Source organism: Carettochelys insculpta, chromosome 1 (genome assembly GCF_033958435.1).
Source record: "Carettochelys insculpta isolate YL-2023 chromosome 1, ASM3395843v1, whole genome shotgun sequence".
NCBI lineage: Eukaryota > Metazoa > Chordata > Testudines > Carettochelyidae > Carettochelys > Carettochelys insculpta.
In genome coordinates this window covers 148,227,069-148,253,231 of record NC_134137.1, presented here as the reverse complement: position 1 = coordinate 148,253,231, position 26,163 = coordinate 148,227,069, and the positions used below count along the sequence as shown (strand labels likewise).

General features: G+C 44.5%; 1 protein-coding gene across 2 annotated transcripts in view; it reads left to right on the top strand.

Moving 5' to 3' along the window:
• GEMIN8 (gem nuclear organelle associated protein 8) overlaps positions 1-24,885 on the top strand; it is a 47,157-nt gene extending 22,272 nt beyond the window's left edge. Inside the window, exon 5 of one of the 2 annotated variants that reach the window (XM_074993180.1) lies at positions 17,570-24,885. In XM_074993180.1, the coding sequence (XP_074849281.1) occupies positions 17,570-17,826 (257 nt within the window). In that variant the 3' untranslated portion in view covers positions 17,827-24,885. The remainder of the gene's footprint in view (positions 1-17,569) is intronic. The other variant, XM_074993190.1, reaches the window with a different exon arrangement.
• The last annotated feature ends 1,278 nt before the right edge of the window (positions 24,886-26,163 follow it).

The following is a 26,163-nucleotide window of genomic DNA, read 5'->3' as shown; positions in this document are numbered from 1 at the left end:
GGACCTCCCATGTTCCAGCAAATCTTCTAGTTCAACACCGCTCATGTCCTGATGGGGGGTCAGACTAGAGAGGTTCAACCTGTAATAACTATGCATATGCCAACATCTTTCACTATCTCTCTGATAAATATGTTAGCAGCAACATCCCAATAACATGCTTATGGCAACGTTATACGCAATCAGGAAGAATGGAGCTGAGGAGTTCAGGGCTTCTGCCTCTGCCCTCTTCCAAAACTATCACCTCCTACACTGGTCAAAAGAAAGAGAGCACAAGGGTAAGGATGGTGTGATGGTTAGGGTGCTGAATTCAGATGCGCTGTTATGGAGATCCCGTGTGAAATCTGGGAACGTCACTTCTTCATCGAGTGTTCCCGTGGGTGCTCCACAATAGGTGTCAGGCTCGCCCGGCGCCGCAGATCGGAATTCTTCCAGCAGTTTCTCCTGGATCGCGCATGTGCCGGTGCGCGCCGCTCCCTTGCGCGTCCCTGGCCACATGTGCGATCCGGTCCCCGCCAGTTCCTTCTCAACCGCCATAGGCTGCAGACGGAATCCACTCAGGCTACGGCCAGAGTCAGATTAACTAGAGTTTTACGTGTAAATTGTTGTTCTTTTTTCTTTCAAAAAAAAAAAAGAAAAAAATATATAATAAAAAGAGAGAGAGGAGCGGAGAAGACGCGTGGACGTGTAGGCCAGTAGGCCTCCCGCCGCTGCAGGCCGGTATCCGCGACGGGTAAACAGGCACGAATTGAGTGCTAAGTGCCCTATCAACAACAAAAAGACTCACCGCGATGTCCTCTTCTGGCTTTAAAAAGTGTGAGTCCTGCCGCGAAGCTATGCCGGCCTCCGATGGGCATAGCGAATGCATTCGGTGCCTGGGGGAATCACACGTTACCCAGAAGTGTTCCCACTGTGCTAAGCTCACAGCCAGGGCCAGGAAAGACAGAGAAATGCGGCTGAAAATGCTCCTGTTTGATAAGGCTCTCCAGCCCGACTTGCCAGAGAGGCCTCAACCAGAGGGGCCCTCAGGGCTCCACAAAAGGAAGGCGGCTTCCCTCACCCCCTCCGTGCAGAAACGGAGGAAGCTCTCCCCAGCCCGATCCCTGCCGGCGGTCTCAGCTAGCGGGACAGGCGGAGCACACAGCCCCCAGCCGCATACTCAAACAAGCGGCAGTGCAGCAGCGCACGTGGTAGAGGCTGAGCCTCCGATTACCAAACAGCCGGCACGCACGGCACCTAGAGCGGCGGCCAGGCAAGCGCCGGAACCGGCGGCACCGACCCCTGCGGCGCCAGCGGTGCAGGGCCAACAGGCACGGAGCCTGCAGGCACTGGAGGACGTCATCCGCGCGGCACCACAGCTGAGCGGGCTAAGCGCGGTGCCGACAGCGGGGCTGAGATCCCCGGCACGGGAGGGGGCGGTGCCAGCCCCGCAGGGGAGGAGGAAGGCAAGAGCAAAAACCCAGCACCGCAGCCCTTCTCCGGCCAGGGCTGCAATGCTGCTATCAACAAGCCCTCCCCTTACGCTGCACACGCCACCCAGAAGATCTGGGTCTCCACCGGCCTATCCAGAGCCTCCTTCTCCATTCCTCCAACCTACAACACCATGGCTTGGGCCACCTTTGCCCTTTCTGGGACTGGATCCCCTGGAGTACTATCACAAACCAGTTTCGCCGTTATCTGTATTGTCGCGGAGATCTCGCTCTCCCAGACGTTGGGGGTACGCACCCCGAGAGTGGTCCAGGTCTCCATCCCCGGACCCGTGCCTGTGCTGCCATGGTCGTTCTTATCATGCTGGACACAGACACCCCAGGCCTACACCTAGGGGCAGGTCCCCCCCGGCCATCCAATACCCCCCGGACACTCCCGGCCAGAGACAGAAACACAGCTATCTCAAGGGGAGTTAATTTTAGAACCCCGAGACTTTCCTTCGTAACCCTGCAGCGAGCGCGTGTACCATCGGCCACAGGAACCTGAGAGTTCGAGGGAGGTTTACCCCAGTGGTTCCTCCTTGTCCTCCCCTGATGAGGCCACGGCCCCTGGGGACGTTGCTCCCCCGGACGACCTCAAACAGTTTCAGGAGCTGTTTAAAAGGGTGGCTTTTATGCAAGGCATCCAAACGGCAGAAGTGCAGGAGAAACATCACAAACTCCTGAAAAATTTGAGACCCCCGGCTTCATCCAAAATCGCTATCCCACTCGACGAAGCCATTATGGAGTCAGCCACTACCATATGGCAGACCCCGGCCTCCGCTCCGCCTATGAACAAGAGAGCGGATAAGAAGTACTTCGTCCCGGCGAAGGGCATGGAGTTCCTTTTTAGTCACCCACAACCAAACTCATTGGTGGTAGAATCGTCTCAGCAGAGATCAAAGACTTCTCAGTACAAATCGGGGGGTTCAGACAAAGATGCCAAGAAGCTAGAGCTGTTTGGCTGGAAGGTATATTCCTCCTCCACCCTGCTATTGAGAATGGCAAACTATGCAGCACATCTAGCGAACCATAATTTTGATAATTACTCCAGGCTTACTTCTCTCATGGATTCGCTTCCAGAAGATAAGAAGCCGGTGCTAAAGGCAATTGTACAAGAGGGCTGCGCGGCTTCGAGGACGGGAGTCCAGATCGCCCAGGACGTGGCGGACACAGCGGCATGCTCAATGGCTGCAGCGGTGGTCATGCGTAGAGAATCCTGGCTCCAGACATCGGGTATCCCGCGGGATCTGCAGGCGAAGATTGTGGATCTTCCCTTTGACACGCAGAAATTGTTTGCAGACTCAACCGACTCGGTCCTCCACTCCAGTAAGGACTCCAGAGCTACACTTAGAACTCTGGGTATTTATACCCCTCCCTATAGGAAGACAAAGTATTACCCTCAGCAAAGACGATACCCGTACCAACCACAGCGTGCTCAGTACCAATGGGGCTACGAACAAGGGCGACCTCAACAGTAGCAACAGTACAGAACTCCCAGGCGACGTTCTCAACAAAGCCGTGCATCCTCGGGGCAGGCCCAAAGGCAACAAGTTTGACAGGCATGTCGAGGGCTGCACTATCACTACCATCGCGCAATGCCATTCCCAGCTCATGTTCCATCATCGCCTCTGACCGTTTCACTCCCAATGGCAAAAGATCACCGCAGACAAATGGGTACTGGAGATCATAGCCACGGGTTACGCGATCCCCTTCCAGTCGCTCCCACCGCCGAAACCTCCTCCCAGGCCCAACCTCGGGGACGCTTCCCACGAGGCGAGACTCAAACAGGAAGTGGACCATCTTATGTTCATAGGGGCGGTGGAAAGAGTGCCGGAGCAATTCCTGGGGAAAGGCTTTTATTCACGCTACTTCCTCACAGAGAAGAAAACAGGAGGCTGGAGGCCCATCTTAGATCTTCGGGGCCTCAACCGGTACTTGCGCAAATAACGTTTTCGGATGATCATAGTCGCCTCCATACTCACGGCACTGGACGATGGAGATTGGTTTGCAGCCCTCGACTTACAAGATGCTTACTTTCATATAACGATCCACCCGGCACACAGGCGCTTCCTCCGTTTTACCGTCGGCAAGGAGCATTTCCAGTACAAGGTTCTCCCATTCGGCTTCTCCTCGGCCCCCAGAGTCTTTACCAAAACCCTGGCAGTGGTGCCAGCCTACCTGCACAGACAGGGGGTATTTATATTCCCATACCTGGACGACTGCCTATTGAAAGGGGCCTCGAAGGTAGAGGTCCTACGCATGATACGCGTAACAGCAGACACGTTTTCTTCGCTGGGCTTAGTCAGCAACCTCGTGAAGTCAAAGACCGACCCCACACAAGACATAGAGGTTATAGGGGCACGTATAAACTCTATCACAGCAAGGGTGTATCTACCCGACGCCCGCTTTCGCGCCATCAGTTCTCTGGTGCAAGTCATTACATACAACCCCACAGTGCCGGTCTTAACGTGCTTGCAGCTGCTGGGCCACATGGCGGCGGCGACGTTTGTGGTACAGAATGCCAGATTGCACATGCGCAGCCTACAACATTGGCTGGCGAGCGTCTACAAACTGGCATCCCACACTGTCCGCAAGGTGGTATCGCCCACGACAGAGGTGCGCAGATCCCTGCAGTGGTGGGTAAACCCCAAGAACCTGCTAACAGGGGTACCCTTTCACCAACCACAAATCTCTATTTTTCTTACTACCGACGCTTCCCACATAGGATGGGGAGCACATATCGGCGACAAGGTGACGCAAGGACTATGGTCCCCTACGGAACAGTCGCTGCACATAAATCTACTGGAGCTCAGAGCAGTGTTCAACGCCTGCAAACGTTTTCGAGACCACATACAGGGCAAAGTAGTCTGGATTAATACAGACAATACCTCCACTATGTTTTATATAAATCGACAAGGAGAAGCCCGATCCCATGCCCTATGTGCGGAAGCAGTTCGGCTGTGGAACTGGTGCATCGCCAACAATATAACGTTGAAAGCCTCATATTTGCCGGGAGCTCACAACATGAAAGCAAACCAGCTGAGCAGGCGCTTCGCACTCACGCACGAATGGCAGATCCGCTCCGATCTGCTACGACCGATCTTTCACACATGGGGGTTTCCCCAGATCGACCAGTTTGCCACTCAGCACAACAAGGAGTGCCCTCAGTACTGCTCCAGGGCAGGATTGGGGCGGGGGTCCCTGCGGGACGTATTCACAATTTCTTGGAAGGGCCCCTTACTTTATGTGTTTCCCCCCACAGTGCTCATCCACAAGGTCTTGCAGAAAGCCAGAAGGGAGAGAGCCCACATGATTCTACTAGTCCCAATGTGGGATCGACAGCAATGGTTCCCCTTGCTTCTGAGCATGTCGGACCACGCACCGCTCCCCCTTCCGGTGGCGCCGGACCTACTCACGCAGGCCAAGGGGTCCATAGTGCACCCACACCCTCAAGGTCTGCGCCTACAAGCATGGCTAATCCATGGCTCAGCTCCCTAGGAAGCACATGTACGGAGGGAGTACAACAAGTCCTGGAAAGTAGCCGAAGGACCTCCACCAGGGAGACCTACAAGCAGAAATGGACTCCGTTCACTGCCTGGTGTTCCGCCAAGCAGTTAGCTCCCCTTGATGTTCCTATACCTGTAATACTAGAGTATTTATTGGACCTCAAGAGGGACGGGCTTTCCCTATCCTCACTAAAAGTCCACCTCGCTTTTATATCTGCTTTTCGGCATGCAGAGGAGGGGCCCATGGTATTTGCCCATCCTATTGTTACCAGGTTCCTGAAGGGGCTGGTAAACCTGTACCCCCCTCGGAAACCGCTTCCACCATCGTGGAACTTGGACTTGGTGCTCAGCACGCTAACGGGTTCACCATTTGAACGCTTAGCCACAGTTCCCCTACGTCTCCTTACGATAAAAACAACATTCCTCCTTGCAATTACGTCAGCTCGCAGGGTGAGTGAACTCGCAGCAGTTATGGCAACGCCGCTCTGCACGGTATTTTCAAAGGAGGCGGTAACTTTACGGCTGCACCCAGCCTTTGTTCCGAAAGTTTCTTCAGAGTTCCACCTTAACGAACCAATAGTTTTACCCTCGTTTTACCCGAAGCCTCACAGCTCCAGCAAGGAGGCGCGCCTACATCTCCTAGACGTGAGAAGGGCGTTGGCCTTCTATATAGACAGAACTAAGTCCTTCCGGAAAACAGACAGACTTCTAGTCTCTCTCGCTCCCAGGTCAAAAGGAGAAGGTCTCTCTTCACAGAGGATCTCTAAGCTCATTGTGTCCTGTATAAAAATGCGCTATGAACTTCGAAAGACTCCTTTGCTAGCCCCGCCTAGGGCTCACTCCACCAGGGCGGTGGCGGCGTCAACAGCCTTCTTCAAGGGCATTGTGTTAAAAGACGTCTGTAGAGCGGCGACCTGGTCATCCTATGACACCTTCGCCAAACATTATGCACTACAGCGGGTATACCAAGAGGACACCCGTCTGTCGACAGCGGTCCTTTCGGGGGCGAGCTGCACATAACCGATTACCCACCTCCTTACTTGGGTTCCTGCTGAGTAGTCACCTATCGTGGAGCACCCACGGGGACACTTGATGAAGAAAGAGAAGTTACTCACCGTAGTAACGATGGTTCTTCGAGATGTGTCCCCGTGGGTGCTCCACCACCCGCCCATCCTCCCCACTTCGGATCTCTGTTTAGTGTTTTTCAGGAGCATCCAAGGCGGTTGGTCAAGGAACTGGCGGGGACCAGATCGCGCACGTGGCTGGGGACGCGCAAGGGAGCGGTGCGCACTGGCGCATGTGCGATCCAGGAGAAACTGCTGGAAGAATTCCGATCTGCGGCGCCGGGCGAGCCCGACACCTATTGTGGAGCACCCACGGGGACACATCTCGAAGAACCATCGTTATTATGGTGAGTAACTTCTCTTTATGGTGGCTGTTGCTACGCTACATCTACCCCAGAGTGACATAACTTACAGCAGTGTAAGCAGTGGTATAAATGGTAATCTCCCTCCTGCATATCTACCACCACTAATGGCAGCTGGAGTAAGAACACTGTTGGGAGAGCTCTCTCTCATCAGCTTAGTGCTGCTGTATTAGAAACCTTATGGGTGCATCAGTGCAGGTGCAAAGCTACAAGCTGTCTTGTGTGGCCATAGTGTCAGTCTTTCTGTGCCTGCAAAATAGAAAAAAAAAAAAGCACTTTCATCCTTCATAGGGTCGTTGTGAAATTAGTTCTGTTAGTGACTGAGGTATTCTAATGCTCCAGGGAATGGGTCTACATAAAGCACCTAAATAGATTGCTTAATCACTTTCCCTGTTCCACAATTCTCATTTGCCTCCTGAGTGCCAAAAAAAAGTCCTTACCCCACTCCAACACTCCCCCCTCAGTTCTGAAAAGTGTTTGTTATCCATATAAAATTCTGCAACACATTGAAAATATGGCAGCCGTGTAAAATGAAAAATAAATGTTGAATCGAGGTTTGTATTGAAATTAATATTAGAATGAGTAACACGGAACATTTTTCTGATTCTGTGCTTGTTCATATTTAATTTAGTAAAATCCTCCCTGCTGATTTCACTCGGAACTTTTACAGAAATGTCATTGCACCAGAAAATTCCTAACTGCTTTGCCACAGAAATCAGGAGCACCAGCTGTGGAATTTAGGTTCCCAAAGAGTGGCTGGGGCCCTGATTTTGACACTGATATCTCAAAGTACCAATATACCAACCTTCTGATATTCTCTTCTACTGCATATACCTTTTAGATTGCCTTCCTTTCCAGGATGCTTGCAGCTGAAGATGGAGAGATGGAGACTTGAGCACTTGTGGTTGAATGCTTGTTTCAAGTCTGATCAGTTGTGATTATTTTCAAATTTTATGCCAATGCCTTGATTCAGTAGAGCTAAGAAATCGTTTTCTTCTCTTATCATAATATCAGTGAAGTCATACATGGTAGGAAATGTTAGTAATTTAACATTGGGTAGGATGCCATCTACCTTTTTAAAACAGGTAGTAGTTAGGCACCTGATCCAGAAGCAGTCTGTGAATTGTTTCCTGATCTCAAACCTTCACTTGCCAGAGCAGGCAATGATGGAGGCAGCTCCAGTCACATCTGGAGTCCATACATTTTATTGGTTCTTATCAGTTGGGTTTTTAGACCTAGGTGTGGCACATAGCATTGACACTGTTGATTCATGATCTGTTTCTAATAAGTATGCCAAAGGGTATCAAAGTTGATTTTACACATCTGTCTTCTGTAGTATATATATATATATATATATATATATATCAGAGGCAATGAAGATTTATCATTTGTTTGGGGAGACTTGCAGGAGTTTGATAGGGAACACAGGGGAGGGCACTCAAGTAGGTGTTGTCAATAACTTTTCCTCCTCCCAGAAGGCTCTCAAATGCATGGTGCTCAGACTTGTCACCTTGCCTGTTCATCAAAGAGTATATTGCTTCTATCCTTTCTCATTGCTCAGTTGAGGATCACATGGATTAAAGGACCTGATCGTTTTTCTTTCAGTGCAGAAGTACGAGGAAAGGAAGGGGCTTTTTTTTCAGGAGGCATTGTGAATAATCCTAGTTTAATTTACTAAGATGTGCAGGTAAGTGAAAAACAGTATCAGAAGTAGGAGACTGTTTCAGTTTATACACTGGTCTGGACCTTTGCTTTCTGACATGTGAGAAGCAGTTTTAAAGAACCTTAGAATTTCCAAGCTTGTTGACCAATAACCTTGTCTACAGGTGAAGTTGCTTGGTGGTTAGTCAGCATAATATAACAGCAGTGGGAAATACCAAGAACATTCAGAAGAAAGTTGAAGGAAAATTTCAAATTCCTTGCTACCAAAGTTCTGATCAATAGAGCCGCTCTTGAAAGTGTGACAACCCCTCTCACTGGAAGCCCCTTAGGAAATGATGGACAAGCCTGGTTAAGTAGAAAATCCTTGTAAGTGTCATTTATTTCATTGCGTGTCTGCAGTACCAGTAACTTGAATTAACTGAAAGGTCAGTGTGTAGTTCCTGTATGTTTCTTTAAAAAAAAAAAAAAAAAAAAGACAGTTAAAATATTATCTGAAAACACTCGAAGAAGAGAGTTTTTGCTAAAGCAATGAGTAACCATTGAACCATTGCCCCATTGCTTATTATTTTAGTTGCATTCCATATCACACAGGGTAAAATAGCTTCTCTTCAACATCCCAGTCTGTTCCTGGAGTTGGGAATATCATTCAATTTAATATGCTATGATGAAAATGGCATTTTAAAAAAAATAATATAGGCAAAATACGAGATAAGACTCAACAATTCACATTTCAGTACCATTCAGTTGTCTGTGGTATTCTAAATGGGTATGAATTATTTCATAGCACAGATACTTAATCTCTCTTCATAACTCTGCTCAGAACACAGGGGGTGATCTTTGACAATGGCAAAACAGATTTAAAAATAAAACACCTTTGGATTTGGGCATTTTGAATTTGTTTAAGATGCTGGTATAAGCTGTGAAATGGAGCATATAATAAAATAGACTGTCTCTCCTGTTGTGTGTAAAGTTATGTGGCCATATACATAGGTGTATTTTATATATAGATGTATGTAATCTCTCTGCTTTACTGGCATCTTTGTTGCCATCATCGACAGATTGGAATTGTTTTGGGGGAGGGGAAGGAGTGCAGAATCAGGTGGTCTGGTTCTAATCTTATTGCTGTAGACTTGATCCTTACTGGAAGCAGCTGCCAGAGCCTGAGGCTGCACTGATTTCAAAGTAATGGTCAGCAGCTCATTGATGTTGTAGTTCAGTCATGTGATGGAAGTGTACGGACTCTTGATATCCCTTCCAATAGGTTGTGTGGCTTACTGGATAGGTAGTACAGTATAATGTGACCTACTTCAGTCAGTTTAACATTGTGAAGTGATTCTGTGCCTGAGTTACTTGGGATGCTTTAGTCCATTTTGTATGCTGTGTGGACCAGTCCATGTGTGGCAGATGGGACTGATTGTGGATTCTGTTAGAACAGCCTTTAATTTCTAGAATAAAATTTCACGCAAAATGCTGCCAGCCAAACTGGTTTCTGTGTGAAGTAATGTTTGTTTGAGTCCATGTTATACAATAGAACCCCAACTTACACGGTTTCGACTTATGAGTTTCTTCCCATAACACAAGTCAAAATCGTGAGTGGTGGAGAGCTGGGAACCAGGCGGCAGCCTAGCTCCCCTCTGCTTGCAGGAACCAGAAAAGGGACCCACGCTGCTACACTGGCCAGTTTCCTGGCTCCAGCAAGTGGCAGGGAGCCAGGAAGCAGGTTTGCCGGCTCCACTCACCTCGTGGGTGCCAGCAAACTGACCAGCACAACAGTTCTCCACCATTCCCAGGAGCCAGGAAACTGACCAGCACTGCTGCATCTGGTTCTGGGCTCCTTGCCGCTCACAGGACCGGAAGACAGCATGGCCCCTCCCCCACCCGGTTCTGACTTACGCAAAATGTGACTTACACATGGCTGTCCAGGAATGCAACCAATGCATAAGTCAGGAGTCTACTGCATTGGAGAGTAACGTGGTTTTTTTTTTTTTTTAAATAATCTTTGAGGTTAGCTTTCAAAGGTAATAGGAGAAACATAAGCCGGCTAACTGGCAGTTTAGTTGAGCATCCTGGAGAGTAGGAATGTAAAGTATTATTAGAGTGAATATTAGATTGATAATAACCTAAACAATAAATCTGGAGAGGCATTTCTGATCTTGGATCTTTGGGCATGTATGTGAACTGAGACCTTACAAAAGATTTAGCAAGTAAAGAAAAATTAGTTTCTTTAATCTCCTCTTGCGCTGAACTTCACCTGGTCATTTAATCTCAGGTTTTCAAAATAATTTGAAATCATTAATCCTTCCAGTGTTCCTTGTCAAGTGGGAAAATATTCTACTAATTTTATACATCTATAGACTGAGGCATAGAGAAGATAAATAATTTGCCCACTATTCTAACTATTCTAAAGCAAATCTGGAAATGTAACCTGAGAGTTCTGACTTCAGTTCCTTGTTTCTAACTAATTTATGTTCTCTCAATATCTTGATAGTGATTTCATCTTACTTCTACAATTGTCAGTTTCCCTCTCGTAAAGCTCTAGAAAAACTGAGAAAACATCTATTGCATCACAAGACAATGAGCTGAGTTGAATGCACTTGATTTGGAAAATCAGTTTTGTGTCTGCTGCAACAGACTGTCTGTTACAAGGATGTCTACCCTAAAGAGTGCACTCTTCGGATGCTTTTCTCTTTGTTTTCTACAGTGAGATTTCAGCCTATAGCAAGATTGACAATGAAACACATCTGCTTCTATTTCTTATGCTGAAACGTACAGTGAAACTGTTTTTTTTCCCTTAATAGTTGTGGTGTTCATAGATTTAAGCCGAGCTCATAGTAGAATGTATTCCAGTTGTTAGTAAGTATGGAGGTGTGTTAGAAAGTCAGATGGATCACCTAACGTAAGGAAATTCACAGGTAGAACTGGCTTGCCTGTGCTGTATCATGTTTCCTCAATTAGCATGTATGTGCAGTACTTCTCATTGATTAGTGCTCACCTGTGTCAAAGAAACCATATTCCATAAATGAAACTGTGTTTTTTAAGAGCACCAGTTTTTTAAAAGTTCTGTGATTTAGCCTTTAAGCTTCTTACAAGATATTGCAAATAGCGAAGGGCAAAATGAATCAAAATTACATCAAGTATTTGGCATTGCTCTTTTAAAATGAGGATAAATAGTGTCATCTGGGCCACTAAGGACCTGTAGGAAAAATTGCTTAAGCTTTGAAGAGGGCTTAAGCCCCCATCATGCAAATCAACACATGGAAGGTGGTTGGTTCCACATGGATCCCAATTGCCAGTTTTGGGGAAGGGGAGGGGGGGGCACTTCCCTGCTTGCGAACAGGGAGTTTAGAGAGGGAGTTCTCTGAGTAAAGGCGAAGCAAATACAGGACTCTTAAGTAAGAGGCTGTCTGGGTATGTGTTGTGTTTGGGGCTTTCTGGCTGTGGCTGTGGTGTTTTTCTGCTCTGTGGTGTGTGGGGGTTTTTTTTTCCCCTCCTGCTCCCCCTCCCCCCCCCACACACGGAGGGCGGACTGGGACTAGCAGCTGGAAACTGTTGGCTTCTAAATAAGCTTGATATCGAGAAGCCTCTGCTGATTGGCTGAGGCTCAGTAAGGGGAGGGACTTTGAGGCAGTTCAGAGCTTTATAAAGCAGTGTCCAAGTGAACAGGGGACTGCAGACAGGGAGTTTAGAGAGGGAGTTTGGAAGGGAGTGGAAGGGGCCAAGGACCCTTGCCTTTCTTCTAAATCCCTGTTCTAGGATGGCAGGCATGGATAGTGATAGGTCTGCTGTTGTTACCTGCTTGGGATGTGCCATATTTGTCTTCCTCCCCAAGGAAAGAAGGAATTTTGTCTGCACTAAGTGCAAGCTGGTTTCGATTTTAGAAGAAAAATTAGAGGACTGGAGGCTCAAGTGTCGACCCTATGCCCAATCAGGGAGGATGAAGATTTCCTTGACAGAAGGGAGCATTTAATCTTGCAAGCAGAGCAGGCGGAAGAACCGTGGAGGGCGGTAACGGATGAAGCAGAGAACTGGCAGCACATAACTTCTAGAAGAAAAAGAAGGCCAGTACACGAGTGCCCCATCAATATAGAGATAAGTAATCGCTTTCAGTCTCTCTCCACTGGGTGAAAGAATTCAGAGCGCAAGTGGTGTTCTGGTCCATCTTCCAGTCGAAGGGAAAGGGCTAGGTAAGGACCATCAAACTGAGGAAGTAAATGCATGGTTACGCAGGTGGTGTCAGAGAGAGGGCTTTCAATGCTTCAGTCATGGGACGCTGTTCCAGGCACAAGCATTATTGGGAAGAGATGGGTCCACCTAACCAAGAGAGGGAGGAGCATTTTCACGAGTAGGCTTGCAAACTTAGTGAGGAGAGTTTTAAACTAGGTTCGCTGGGGAACGGTGACCAAAACCCTGATGGGAGAAGGGAACTTGGAGGCCAGGAAGAAATGCAAAGAGGAATGTACAACAAAAGTGGACCCCTGGTTCAAGTAGAGAGGGCAGGGCGATCGACTGGTTATTTAAGGTGTTTGTACATCAATGCCAGAAGCCTGGGTAACAAGCAGGAGGAATTAGAAGCCCTGGCCCAGTCCAAGAACTATGACTTGATTGGGATAACGGAGACACGGTGGGATGACTCGCATGACTGGAGCACTGTCATGAAAGCGTATAAACTGTTCAGGAACAACAGGCAAGGGAGGAGTTGCACTGTGTGTAAGAGAGAACTATGATTGCTTGGAACTCCAGTACATAGAGGGAGAAAAGCCTGTTGAGAATCTATGGGTCAAGTTTAGTGGTGTAGGCTGGTTGGTGTCTGCTATAGGCCACCAAATCAGGATGATGAGGTAGATGAGGCTTTTTTTGGACAACTGAGAGAAGTTTCTGGATTGCAGGCTCTCGTTATCATGAGGGACTTTAATTACCTTGACATCTGTTGGGAGACCAATACGGCGGTACCTAAGCAGTCCAGGAAGTTTCTGGGGAATGTTGGGGATCACGTCTTGGTACAAGTGCTGAAGGACCCGAACAGAGGTTGTGTGTGACTCGACCTGCTGCTTACAAACAGGGAGGAGCAAGTAGGGAAGGTAGTGGTGGGTGACAACCTGGGAAGCAGTGATCATTAGGTGGTAGACTTCAGGATCCTGACCAAAGGAAGGAAAGAGAGCAGCAAATTACACACCTTGGACTTCAGAAAAGCAAACTTTGACTCCTTCGGGAACCTGATGGGCAGAATCCCCTGGGATGCTACCATGAAGGCAAAAGGAGTCCAGGAAAACTGGCAGTATTTTAAGGAAGCCCTGTTGAAGGCGCTGACAGAAATCATCCTGATGCGCAGCAAGAGAAGTAAGTGTGGTAGGAGACCAGACTGGCTTACTGGGGAAATCTGTGGAAAGCTTAGGCACAAAAAGGGAGCTTACAAAAAGTGGAAACTTGGACAGATGTCGAAGGAGGGATATAAAGGTATAGCTCGAGAATGCAGGGCAGTTATCAGGAGGGCGAAAGTGCAACTGGAATTGCGATTGGTGAGGAATGTGAAGGATAACAAGAAAAGTTTCTACAGACATGTTAGCAAGAAGGAGGTGATCAGGTAGGGTGTGGGGCCCCTACTGGATGAGGGAGGTAGGTCAGCTCCAGTTCCTTTAGCCGTGAGACTCTGAATTGGGAGTGTGAGGGGCTTCTAGTACTCTAGTGGAAGGATAACTTTCCTAGTAAGTCCTGCTCGTTTATGTACGGATTAACATTGATGTTTGTTTCAGAGCAGTGTTGGAGTCTTTGCTTTGCCCCATATATATTATAAGACTATGCAGTTTATAACATTTTTTTTTAATTCAGTACATTGCTAGTTACTTATTTTCAATCTTTTGATGCAAGGATAATTGTACATTTCTTACAGATTCTTTTAATTTTAAAAGTGCATTTTGTGCTGTGAAAAAAGGCTGATTGATACCCATTGAGCCCAGAGTCTGTTGTTTTTCCACAGAACAAGTGCACTATGTGTAATATAGAGGAAACATCCCCATTTTCCTGGAGGGACTTCTGCTATAGATGCTTCAGGTTGTACATCAATTCATTCTTTGGATTTTTCCCCCCAAGATTTCCAGCAGCTGCAGTATTTACTGCCCATTGTGATAGTAGCTTTTGTGACCATGGATAACAGATTTCAGACCACAAGCACATTTCACACAGGCCCCAAAACACCTCAGCTGCTATCTTTTAGCAATAGTGAAAAATGGTGTGAAATTGAACAAGTATCATGGAAGTGAAAAGCTGTGTGTTGGTATGCATGTCCTTTGAGTCAGACCTCTTTCTGAAGAGTGTTGAACAGCATTTGCTCAGGGCTTTAAGCATCTAAGGGTATGTCTGCACTACAGTGTAAATTCGATTTTATTAAAATTGAGTTTATAACGCCGGGTTTTATAAATTCGAATTTGACTTTCCTCACCTCCCCACAAAGTCCCCAAAAAGTCGACTTATTGCTGCCAAATTAAATCACGAAACATTGACAGTTGCAGCAACTATCCCACAGTTCCCTCAACCCTGTAGCATTCTGTGTATTTTCGCTGTTGCAGTATGGGAAAAAAAAATACCCCACGTGGTGAACGCCAGCGCTGAAAAAAATCCTCAGCCTCTCCTGCTATACCCTGTGCAGGGAAGAAGCCACCACTCCATGTTGGGGCTATTTTTAATTAGTAGATAATAAAGAAGGAAGTTGTCAGCCTTTCTTGCAAGCATGACCCCACAGCCTAGCCACCACAGGCTTCCTTGTGCAGAATTCAAATTCATGGGCTTCCTGTTACCTAATTCCTGCACACCTGGAAAGTGATGGAGAAGGAAGCAGCCAGAGTGGACAGTCGTGGGGCGTTGTGGGATACGTATGGGACACCTGAAGACAAATAAAGTCGATTTAAAGATATGGCATTTTCACACTAGCTTTAATTCAAACTTTTAAATTCAAACTTGGCGCTATGCTGTCACTTTAGATGGTGTTGTAATATTGATCTTAGAGCGCCCAAAATTCGACCTAATGGTATTTACAGTGAAGGCAGTGACATTGTAAAATCCAGCTAACTGCCTTAAAATTGACTTTATCATGCAGTGTAGACATAGCCTGAGCCTCTATGATACAGTGAGTTTTGGAGAGCTATGAGATGATAAATGGTTTGGTAAAGCTGGGTTAAAAAAAATCAAGAGCTGTGCCTATTATAAATAGAAAATAAAACACATATTGTAGCAGTGCATTGATTAATTTTATATCAGAAATATTTGTTATAGGTTTCTAACCACACAGACTGTCATAGATATTGGCAGAATAATGTTCTTCCCTATGGAGACGTGGCTTTTAAAACAAAATAGTTGTAAGAAGAGCATCTAATTTGAACAGGCATGCTCATCGTTCTCAAAGACCTTCGTTTCCTTGCACAAAAGTATGGAGATATGCAGTAACCTTGAAAATGGCAAGGCAAAGCTTTCTGTCTCTCCAGCAAAGAAACAGATGCTGGAGTTTCATATTATACTATTTAAAATATCTATTTTCTGTAAAGGAAGTATGAGGAATAATTTGTTTAGTGAGGCTCACAGACTGTCAGTTGGCTGCTCTACACACTACTTTCCAGCATAAAAATAAATTACAGATGTTCCAAGGCAGATAGATCAAGATACTTAACTTTGGTTTAGAGTTTGCAGATGTTGTGTGTTTAGTGTTGCAGAATAATGAATTCTCCATAACTCTACAGACTGACTCTTGTGTGTAACACATTTTGACCTCTGCACATTTGTGTTTGTTTTTTTTTAAGTACCAGAGCAAAAACACATGACTTGTCTTTTCTTCCTATAATATGCACCAAAACCAGTTATTAACTACAACCTCTGTTGTGGAAGATGTTGACTACTCTTCTCTCATAATACATGTTGAAACTAGTGGTGCTGGGGGTAGTGCCATATGCCCAGATTTAAGTGGTTTCCACCATATAAAGGGTTCACAGCGGGGGTGGGCAGAAATTTTTGGTGGGGAGCCATTCCAGTATTTTGGTAAGTGGGCAAGGGCTGCACTTTTCTATGGAGTAGGTGTTGGGTCTGAGATGAAGGCTGGATGCAGAAGAGAGCTCAGGTGAGGGGACTGAGGTGCAGCATAGGGTGTCAGGTCTGAGAGGGAGTTTGGGTAAAGGAGGGGGTGGCAACCAAGGAGGGCTAGCTTGCAGGTTCCAGGAGTGGGTGGGGATGCAGGTGTGGATTCTGACCAGGGGGTGGGATGTAGGAATGGTTGAAGGGTTTTGGAGGGAGTTGGGGTGTGTTGCCAAAAGCAGGCTCTGGCCAGTGGGACCTGAGAAATTGTGCAGCACTGCTTCCAACCCCAGAAGAATCTCTCAGCTCCTAATGGCCGGGAACCAGCCAATGGGAGCTGAGAGATTTTGCTGGAGGTGAGGGAAGCACCTAAAGCTCTCACCTCTCTGCAGCCTGAGGGACAAGCTGTGGGCTGGATCCAGCCCCTGGGCCTTATCTTGCCAGCATCTGGTTTACAGTTCGGTTAAGTGGCTCTCAGCACTCTGAAGATACGAATTGTTCTAGTACCCCGCATCTCTCATTTTCAGTGGTTGTGCAAAGCATTCAGCACCTTGCCTACTATATCTTCTAGGAGTTGTTCCATAACATTGTGCCCTTGTTTTAACAGCATAACTAATCTTGCTGCAGTGATGGTTTTTCCGTTAGCTTATAGTTGACTGCATGGAGCTGAGCTGGGAGTGGGGAATAATCCAGGTATTACTTGCAGGTGAGTTTAGTTTATTTCCAAGAGTAAATATAACTGTGTTGTACCTGTCTGAATTACCGTACTACATGTTAATATTTTGGTGTGCTGCTGGGGTTTTAAAACAGAACATAACAAGAAAATTGTCTGAGGGCATTTTGTAAAACTCAGTAATGGATGAACTTGGCGCAAGAGTGTAAACATGGCACTGACAGTTGTATTTCCTAAAATACGCTGCATGGCTGGCACTTGTTCTGTCTTTTCATATAGAAAGTGTAATTTGAGATGGTTGGCTGTGGTTTAACTAAAGTTACACTGTTTTGTATATCATCTCATCCCAGCTGCAAAATAATTGCTTCCAGCATTGGGTCTTCAACCTTGATGGGACGTTGAATATGTAAGGGAGAGATGAGGCAAAGCTGATTCAGTTTGGGTTTTTATAAAGGCAAATTTCTCAACAGCTTCAAGATTCAACTCAGACTATTTTGTTCTCTTTTTAATTTTTCGTTATGTGATTTGGTCGTGTTCTTACATCATGTGGCATGATATTTAATGTGAAGTTGTTTTGTAAATGTAACGGTAAGCCCATGAGTGATTGTGAGCTTCAGCCTTAACCACTAGGCCCTGAGTGCATTTGAATCTGTATGTGCTTACCAAATAACACACTGAAGAGATTTCAGCAGAGCTAAAGCATTACTGGGTGGTATCCTACTAAAAATATTAAGTCTCCTGAGGTTGGTTGGTTGGTTTATTTATTTATTTATTTGCTTAGGAATGCAGCAGCAGCTTGAAGCTGAACACCAGGATGTGTATGTTGAAGCAGATCATGACCTACACTTAACAACACGTCGTTCAGTACAACCACCTGCAGAAAGACCCGGAGAGAGAAGAATGGCTGAGATGAAGAAACTCTATGGTGTGGGTGCTGCCAAAATCCAAGCCATGGAGACTGCCATGCAACTTGCCTTTGATAGGAACTGTGATAAAAAGCAGCCTAAGTACTGGCCTGTTATCCCTCTGAAACTGTGAGTTGTCTCTTCTTCAGTATTAGCAGTCAAACACTGCAGCTGTGGGTGCCCAGTCAGGCTACACAGCACAATAAATGAATCAGAGATCTTCACTTGTTCTACTCATCCCAGCCCCCACACTTCCCCTCTTCTTTTTAATCTGTCTGCCATACTTTTCAAAACCTATAGCCTCTCCGCAGGGAAATGCTAAATTATTGATTGTACTGTACAGAGACGGAAAGCTTACTTCTTTTATAAATATATATATTTTCAACAATTTAATGTTTGTCTGCCTTGACCATGCCTGCAGGAAATGGAACAGCATTTGTTTTCACTTAGTGAGCTGGAAAGACTGTTCAGCAAGAAAAAAAATTAAAGTTATGAAATCGCTGCAAATGATCTACTTTTTGATTATTTTAATGTATTAACCTTGAGATAAATTTTAACACTGAAAAGCTTGAAGTGTTGTGAATTCTGAACCCTTATTGATTTTTGGGATCCTGCAGTCAATTGGTGAAGGTACAAAATACTGAATTACTGTAGCATGGCCATTCAAATGCTTTTTGAAAGCAGTAAGGCAGGGATTTTTTTCTTCCAGTCTAAAACTCGGCAGGCAGAATTTCTACCCAGATGCAAATTTATATGAAACCATTTTTTTTTTTAATTTGGCCATTTGTATTAAACGACTGTTTGGCATAGTAGCAAAAATGTCTAATTTTGATATATAAAGAAAAAAAATCACCCCAATGGAGAGGGTTAGGTTCCGGTTCTGTCACTCTTCACTCATTTTGAATGCTGTCTGACTCCACTAATAGTTTCATTGACTTGTGGACTTGCTTTAAGCAAGCAATACCCGTGTTGAGTTAGGGAGACAGAACTGAGTGCGTAATGTTGAAAAGTGAGTACTCTGTGCACTTAGTTTGCAGCAAAACAAGTCTACATCCAGACCAAGTAATGTGGACCTCAAACACTTTTCTGTAGAAAGAGGTATACAAAGAATATTATGGTTAAATTGTCTCTCCATGTAATATGCGACGTTGTCATGCTTCAACATAAGTGGTTCCAAAGAAACGTATTGGTGTCTGAACTGTTATAAACATGGATGACCTGTTTTGGGGATAGAGAAGGCTGAGGCTGAAGTTCTACCTTTAATTTGCTTTAGCTCTGTCTTGTACTTGCCTTTTTGGCCTAGCTCTTGTGGAATGTATGATGTGTCATAGACCATATTAATGTCTGTCCTTTGCTATATCCAAGTAGACTAGAACAAATTTCAGATTAAACTTTGAATATCCTTGTTCTTATTGCTTAGTGTTGTCGTGTACGAGCGAGCAAGAGCCAGTCCTGCTTACCGTGCTCCACCTCCCGAGTCCCATTACCACACAAGCTCCTCGAGAGGCTCAGACCCCGGTTCTAATAGTGGGCTGGTGATCCGTGCTGCTGTCACGTACGATTCCCCGTTTGTTAAAACCTTTTTGGTAAAAATTAAACTGTATTGCCAATTAGACCTGATAAAAAGTGGGTGTTTAGTCAGAAGTATGGTGCCGAATTTTAAGGGTATACACAGGTGCCTGCACCAGCTTGTTCAAGCTACCCGGAGGGGGCATCAGATAGAGCTCACCACCCCAGTACACCTACAGTATGCCTGTAGGCAAACAAGAATGAGACAAATGAATAGTTCAAAAACAGATAAAGAATTTATTTGTTTCGACTGTTTATATCTTCTTAACCCTCAGTTTAGTGTTACACTAACAAGTTCTTGTAATATACTCTTAGATATAACTGTTACATAGTTATTAGGTTACTCACATGAAATATGCTGTACCCATGGACCATGGCTTGAAACATTGGGACTGAGCCAGTATTCTTTGCAATACAAGAAAATTATAAGATAGCAAAGGTTTTTGCTTCCCTTGCTCCTATTTTTACTGACCTCCGAGGTCACTACTCTCAAAGGTCTGGGTATTTTCCTTGAGCTCAAGGCCCTGCTACCCTGAGCTATATTACATTAATAATACTAACAATAATAGTAATTATTCAAGGTGGGGCGCTAAATACTACTAAATACTAATAAAACTACCAGGAACTACTAAATACTAATAAAAATATATTCCTATGTGTAGTACAATATTTATTTTAAATAAATGCTTATATCTTTTAGTAAGTACAGCTAGGATGTTAAACGGTGTTTTGCTTCTTAACTGTGTGCTATAAAATGAATAAACAACAATAAGCAAGTAAATTCTTCACTAAACTTATCCTATACCTAACTAAATAACTAACCAACTAATTATTTAATTAACATATCTAATCCTAACCCTATACTTAATCTTAACTCTATACTAGTACTAATAATATTAACAAAATTTTGCTTATAACTAAACAATCATATTGAATAAAGTGTCTTTGTTTATCAGCGCTATTGTTAAGGAAGTTAGAGTTATTGTCTTTTGTTAACTGTTTGGAGTCAATAATTAGGACACAAATTAATTTGAAGGATTTTATCGGTGGGTAGCTGGAGGAGCACTTTCTTTTGTGCGTCTCCTGCGTCTCCTTCGATGGCCACCTTCTGGATAATGCTGCAGCTCAGTCACTGGTGCTGTTGTTGGGCAACTGCCAGCGATGATGTGGCCAGTCGCCAGGAAGCGCGGCCGCTCTCTTGGTGCGATGTGGTGAGCTAGTGCGGAGACACCGCTCAACGCTGCCTAGCTGCAGGTAAAGTGTCAGCTCTTTTAGAAAGGCGAGCGGAGACGAGGTTCTACGCCGCACGCCAGTGATTTCAGTAAAGCAGGGTGATGGAGGCTCGCTATCACCACCGCTGCTATCAGCTCTTTTTATAAGAAGACAAGGCGCTGCTGTTGCCACTTTTCAAGCGCTGCAGCCTCCGCTCTCTTCAGGTAGTTGTCACCACCGCTTTTCTTCAGTCTTTTTCTGTAGCTCCTCTCTCCAAAGGTCCCTGTGTCTGAAGGGCCCCGACCCTTCTGCGGGCTGTTTTTTTATAGAGCCTCCTCATGAATATTGATGAGGCCCAAAAGTTCCATGTGGACCTGTTTGAAAACTTTAGTTTTGTGGTCCACCAGACTTCAGAAAGTTCTGGAAAGTCCAGGTATTTTTACACAGGTATGAGTTCATCCTTGATTTCACAGGTGAGTTCATACTGTCATGGCATTAATACTCAGGCACGATTGGATTGTAAGTGACCGCTGGGGGCTCCAACGGTAATGCGCTCAATGTAAGTGAATGGACATGTGATGGTTTAAAAGTAAAACTATTTCTAATAAACAATTTTAAAACCTCATGATTCGCATGGGATAAGCATGACCACACATAGGAGGAGACCTTGCAATTCACCCCAAGGGCGGGGACGTCAAAAACCCCACTAAGGGATTCTTAACATGCCGCTGTGGCCTCGGCCGAGGGTGGCAAGGTCCCTCCACGCTGGGCATGCACCCATCCAGCAAATCATGAAGAACCTTGTTTACCTACCAATTTCCATATATGTGCCCGTTCCCTTAGATTGATAAAAAGGATATTTTATTTGAATATTGACTTTGATTATTAATTATTTACATAATTACACGCTATTTACAAATACTTTGATTCTATTACAAATATGAATAAGTAACTTGAGGGTCTACCTCTTCATTATTCTCTTTCTTTTTGAGACACTAATTAGATAGGACATCATCATGAAAAACAAATATACACAAACAATGATCAGCAAGATTAACACCGCTCCCTTTACAATTTGACCACCCAAATAACCTAATGGCTTTAGCAACCCAGTCCAAATATCCCATGACTGTGGCTCAGGGGGAACATAGGCAATTTTCATTAAATGTTCAGCTTGATTGAATACTTCATTATAGTTGTCCGGAATATATACACAACATTTTTCCTTGATTAAAGCACAAGCCCCCGGCTTTGCTGCCAATATTAGGTCTAAAGCCATTCGATTTCGAATAACCATTTGCGTCACGATTCGTTGTTCTTCTGCTAATAATTTTAAGGCTTCCCCTGTGTCATTGGCTACATTTCCAACGCCGATTGAAGACGTAATACTGGTGCACCGACTTGAGATATACCCACGGTGGGCAGGAAGGCCCAGCCTCTCACTGTGTTCCCACATGTGAATGGGGGATTCAGCTGCCCAGTGGGTATTTTGGTAGCTAAAGGATCCATGTGGGGTTGGGTCAAACACTCCTCTGCTCCTTAAGAGTGTGCAGGGAATACATTCTGAAAATGTGTAGCTGTGTGTGTGGGGCGGGGGGCAGCCCTGCTATGAGATCATAAAAATCGTTAAACCAAGGTGTCTCTCATAAATAATTTGTAAGAGACGACATCAATGGCTAACACAAAGGGCATGTGTGACAAATGGATCCAAATCAACTCCCTATTGTGGCTGTCATTTGGAAGCCAGAAAACTCAACAAGAAAAAGGGGTAGACCTAGGATCGCTTGAAAGCATACGATCATCAACAACACAGAAAATGTAATCTGAAATGGGAAGACTTGGGTCACATGGCAGCTGATAAGCATGCGTGGAGAATAAGAGTAGCCCAATGTGCTGAAAAGCCTGGGATTATCTACGGTCTGCTATGAAGAGATCCTCTGTAAAGGAGAAGCAGGATCATAGGAAATTGATCTGAGAGGGAAGGGGACAGAATTGGTGGATCTGTAGAGTTTAAAAACCAGTTTCATGACCAGTTCCAAGGAGAACCAACCCTACGTTCTCCTCTGTTTCCCCATTCCATCTCCAAATAGAATAATGTGGGGAAAACTCTGGGAGAATATTTCTAATTTTGTTTCCCAGGTTTTTATGGGAGGGTTTAGTCTGGCTCCACGAGTTTCATAGGAGGGAGCCTCACGCCTGTTGTACCACAAGAATAATGTTTCTCAACTTGAGAGGAGAGAACCTCTCATCTGCAGACTTACAACATATTGAGGAAAGGGGCTGTCTCCTAGAGAACTCCCAGTTTTCAAGGGATAGGCTGTTCGTGTTTAGCCAGCCATCTCCAGATATAGCCAATTCTGCACTTTTGAAGCTCTTTACTACCATAATGCTAGTTGTTCCATCTTTTTTGGACATCTCAAAAGACAGATTGTGGAATCCTTGCTGGTAAGGGCTCAGATGTGAGAAAATGCCCATGTTAAGATGGTGTGTGCAGTTCTAATTCGGACCCTTTGCCCATATGTATTATGCTACAGTCCTTAATTATGAGCTTTCAGAAAATTTCTCAAATAATACCAGGTTATATCCCTTCAGCCCCTCAAGATGAGGAGCACAAATGGAATGGTGTAGATCTGATTTCCCCCCTGCCTTAACATCTGGTGCAATCATCTGCCCCTGTGCAAAGTGAGTGTCAAATGCCACCAAGTTAGAACTCTGCATTCAGAGTCAATTTGACTCTGCAAAGAAAAGTCACATCCAGGGTTGCTACCTTTGTATTGGCTGGTAAACAGACCCCTGAGGCTCCATCCCCTTGCTCCCCCAAAGCCCTGCCTCTATCGCTTGTAGTCTCTTCACCAACACCCCTAAGACCACTTAGCTGAGCGCTTGCAGACTGTGCAGAGCCATGAGCTATACAAGCAGTCTGGCCCAGAAGTGGTGGCTGCTGTTGCCGCTGCAGCACTGACTCTTTCTTTCCACTTCAGGTTGCAATCTTTTCCACACAGCCAAAAAAAACCACCTCGGAGCTTGTCAAGTAGCACCTGGACAAAGTAGCCAAAACCCACATTGCCTGGGTGAAAACCAAATAGGTGGCATCAGTAAAGTGGGAACAGTGCAAAGCAACATGGAGATGTTCTAAAGATTGATTTCAGTGTTTCAAGAATGTTTTGAAAATTGTCGGGGGGGAGGGATGGTAAAACACTTTTTGTTTATAAATGCGGCAAAAATTGGCATAACTGGACACAACATAAGTTTAACATACAAACAATGTGATGACCTCCGCATCTGATCCCGAAAGAAAAGCCGTGTGTGCTGGCACAGTGGAAACATTGTCAAAGATCTGTTTGTCCTTGTGAAAGTATTTCTCCATAAAGCAGCTAATTATCTCACCTCCTCACAGTTGCTGCTGCCTGCATGTGTGCGCTTATTGGTGGCTATTCTACCTGGCCTGACCAATTTTTACCTTGCTTGCTTGCTTGCTCATTTGTGCTGATGCACTCCCTCTTCTATGTTTTTCCTCTCCCTGTGGTGATGGTTCAGAAACCTCTTGCATGGTGATTGGCTACAGATGCTATATTCTGTACTCAGATGACTCACTCAGAAGGCATTTTTAGCAAATACCATTCCTGAGCAAGTTACAATAAAATCCTATCATAATCTCCATGGAAGACATGCACAAATATGACTATCAGGTGTCAAGTTTCTGATGTTTGTATCTTGTTGTGCTCCCTTTGCTAGAAAGTTCAGTTTGGTCTTAAAAGCTAAAGCTACTTTTGTAAAATGTGGGTCATTTAAGACACCTAAATAAGGGACCTGATCTTCCAAAATGCTAAGCACTTCCACTTTCCATCCAAGTCATAACTCACAGTTCAGCATCTCTGAAAAAGAAACCACTTTTATTGAGGTTCCTAAACATGGACTTACAGGCATCATTTTAGGCACTCAGATTGAAAATTTTAGCTTGAATTTTGTGAAATATGATCTCAGAGATCAGAAACTTATTTTCTTTGCCTAAAATTTCAAGGTTATTCAGGAAAACGTTACTGCCACAGTTGTTTATAGTCCATCTTAATTAACTACATGTTCAATAAGTGTGAAAGAATTATAGTGCATTGCAGCTGAGTATTCTTACTACAATCCTGAATGTATTTGTTTAAAAAAAGTTGCACACAAAATGAAATGTTAAACACCCCATGTTTGATGAAAGATGCTTTTCAGCCAAATAATGGCCAGTTTTCCCCTGGAAGTTATTTCCTATCTTGTGTTCTATCTGATCTCCTAAACTGCATTGGGACTTGTTGCCTAAAAATCTTCTGCAAATCCAAACAAAAATAAATAAATAAATAATCCTGGGCTCATGTTCCTGGTATGTATTTTCACTGAAGAAATTAGCTTTCTTGGAAGAAATAATTTAGCAACCGTATCGCCTCTTTTTCAAGCAGAAGTCAGAATGTTGATTCTGAATTTTTTTTTTTTAATTTTCTATCTTTTATTTCTGCTACATTCAAGATCGGGAATGTAAACTTGGCACCATTAATGACAATGGTAGTTTGCCACTGACTTCAGTGAGGCGAAGATTTCACCTGTGGTTTCTATTGAACTGCACTATGGAAAGCAGCATGATTATCTTGAGGACACAGTCTTCTTACGAAGTTCCTTCTTACTTGTACTCATTGTTTTTGCTGTTTCACATGAGAAGAGTAAACCACTCCTGTTTCTCTTCACAGGCATTTTACATAATCAACGATTTTTAACAGTACTCTTAGGAGCTGTTGCTTTTTTAATTTGGCAAGTGAGAAGCATATTTTTCTGACTGTGATGGGTCAAATTTGTTCTTGGTATAACCAGGTGCTGCACCTCTGAAGTCAGAGGATTTCTGGTAACAATTTTAACTACATTTTAAAAATTCAGTCAAACTCTGAAGAATAATATTGATAGGCACATAAACACTGAGGCGATAATGATATAAATGTTCATACTGTGTTTGTTCTGTAGTAATCCTTAGAAGCCCTGGCTCTGATCAGAGTGCCACTGTGTAAACATGAGATGAAAAACAGACCATGCCCAGGGTTTTATTAATCTCTACTTTCTCAAAATTCCCTTCATAGAAATGTCATATACAAGTCAATGTTTATACTGTGTAATTGAATAAATTCTTCGTGACTGTGTATTTTTAAATATTAATAGTGGGTTAGCTATTTTTGCATATCCTTGTCAGCAGTATTGTGAATACAGTAGAACCTTGGAGTTACAAACACGTTGGGAATGAAGGTTGGTTATAACTCTACCAACCATTATGGGCTTTCTTTCAAAAGTTTACAATTGAACATCCACTAAATACAGGTTTGAAACTTTACTATGTAGAAGGAAACAGGTGCTTTTAATGGTTGTAATTGAAATGAAACAAGCACTGAAACAGTTACCTTATCTTGTTAAATCTTTTTGTTAAACCTTTCCCTTTATTTTTAATAGTTTACATTTATTACAGTACTGTACTATATTTGCTTTGGGAGTGGAGGTCTGTTGCTGCCTGATTGCATACTTCCAGTTCCAAATGATGTGTGTGGTAGCTTGGTTACTTCATAACTTTGTTGTTCATATTTCCGGCATTCTACTGTATTCACCCTCCTTTTAATTACAATGGTTAATAGCATTACTAAGGTAATTACTACTGTGATTTTATTCTGTAGCA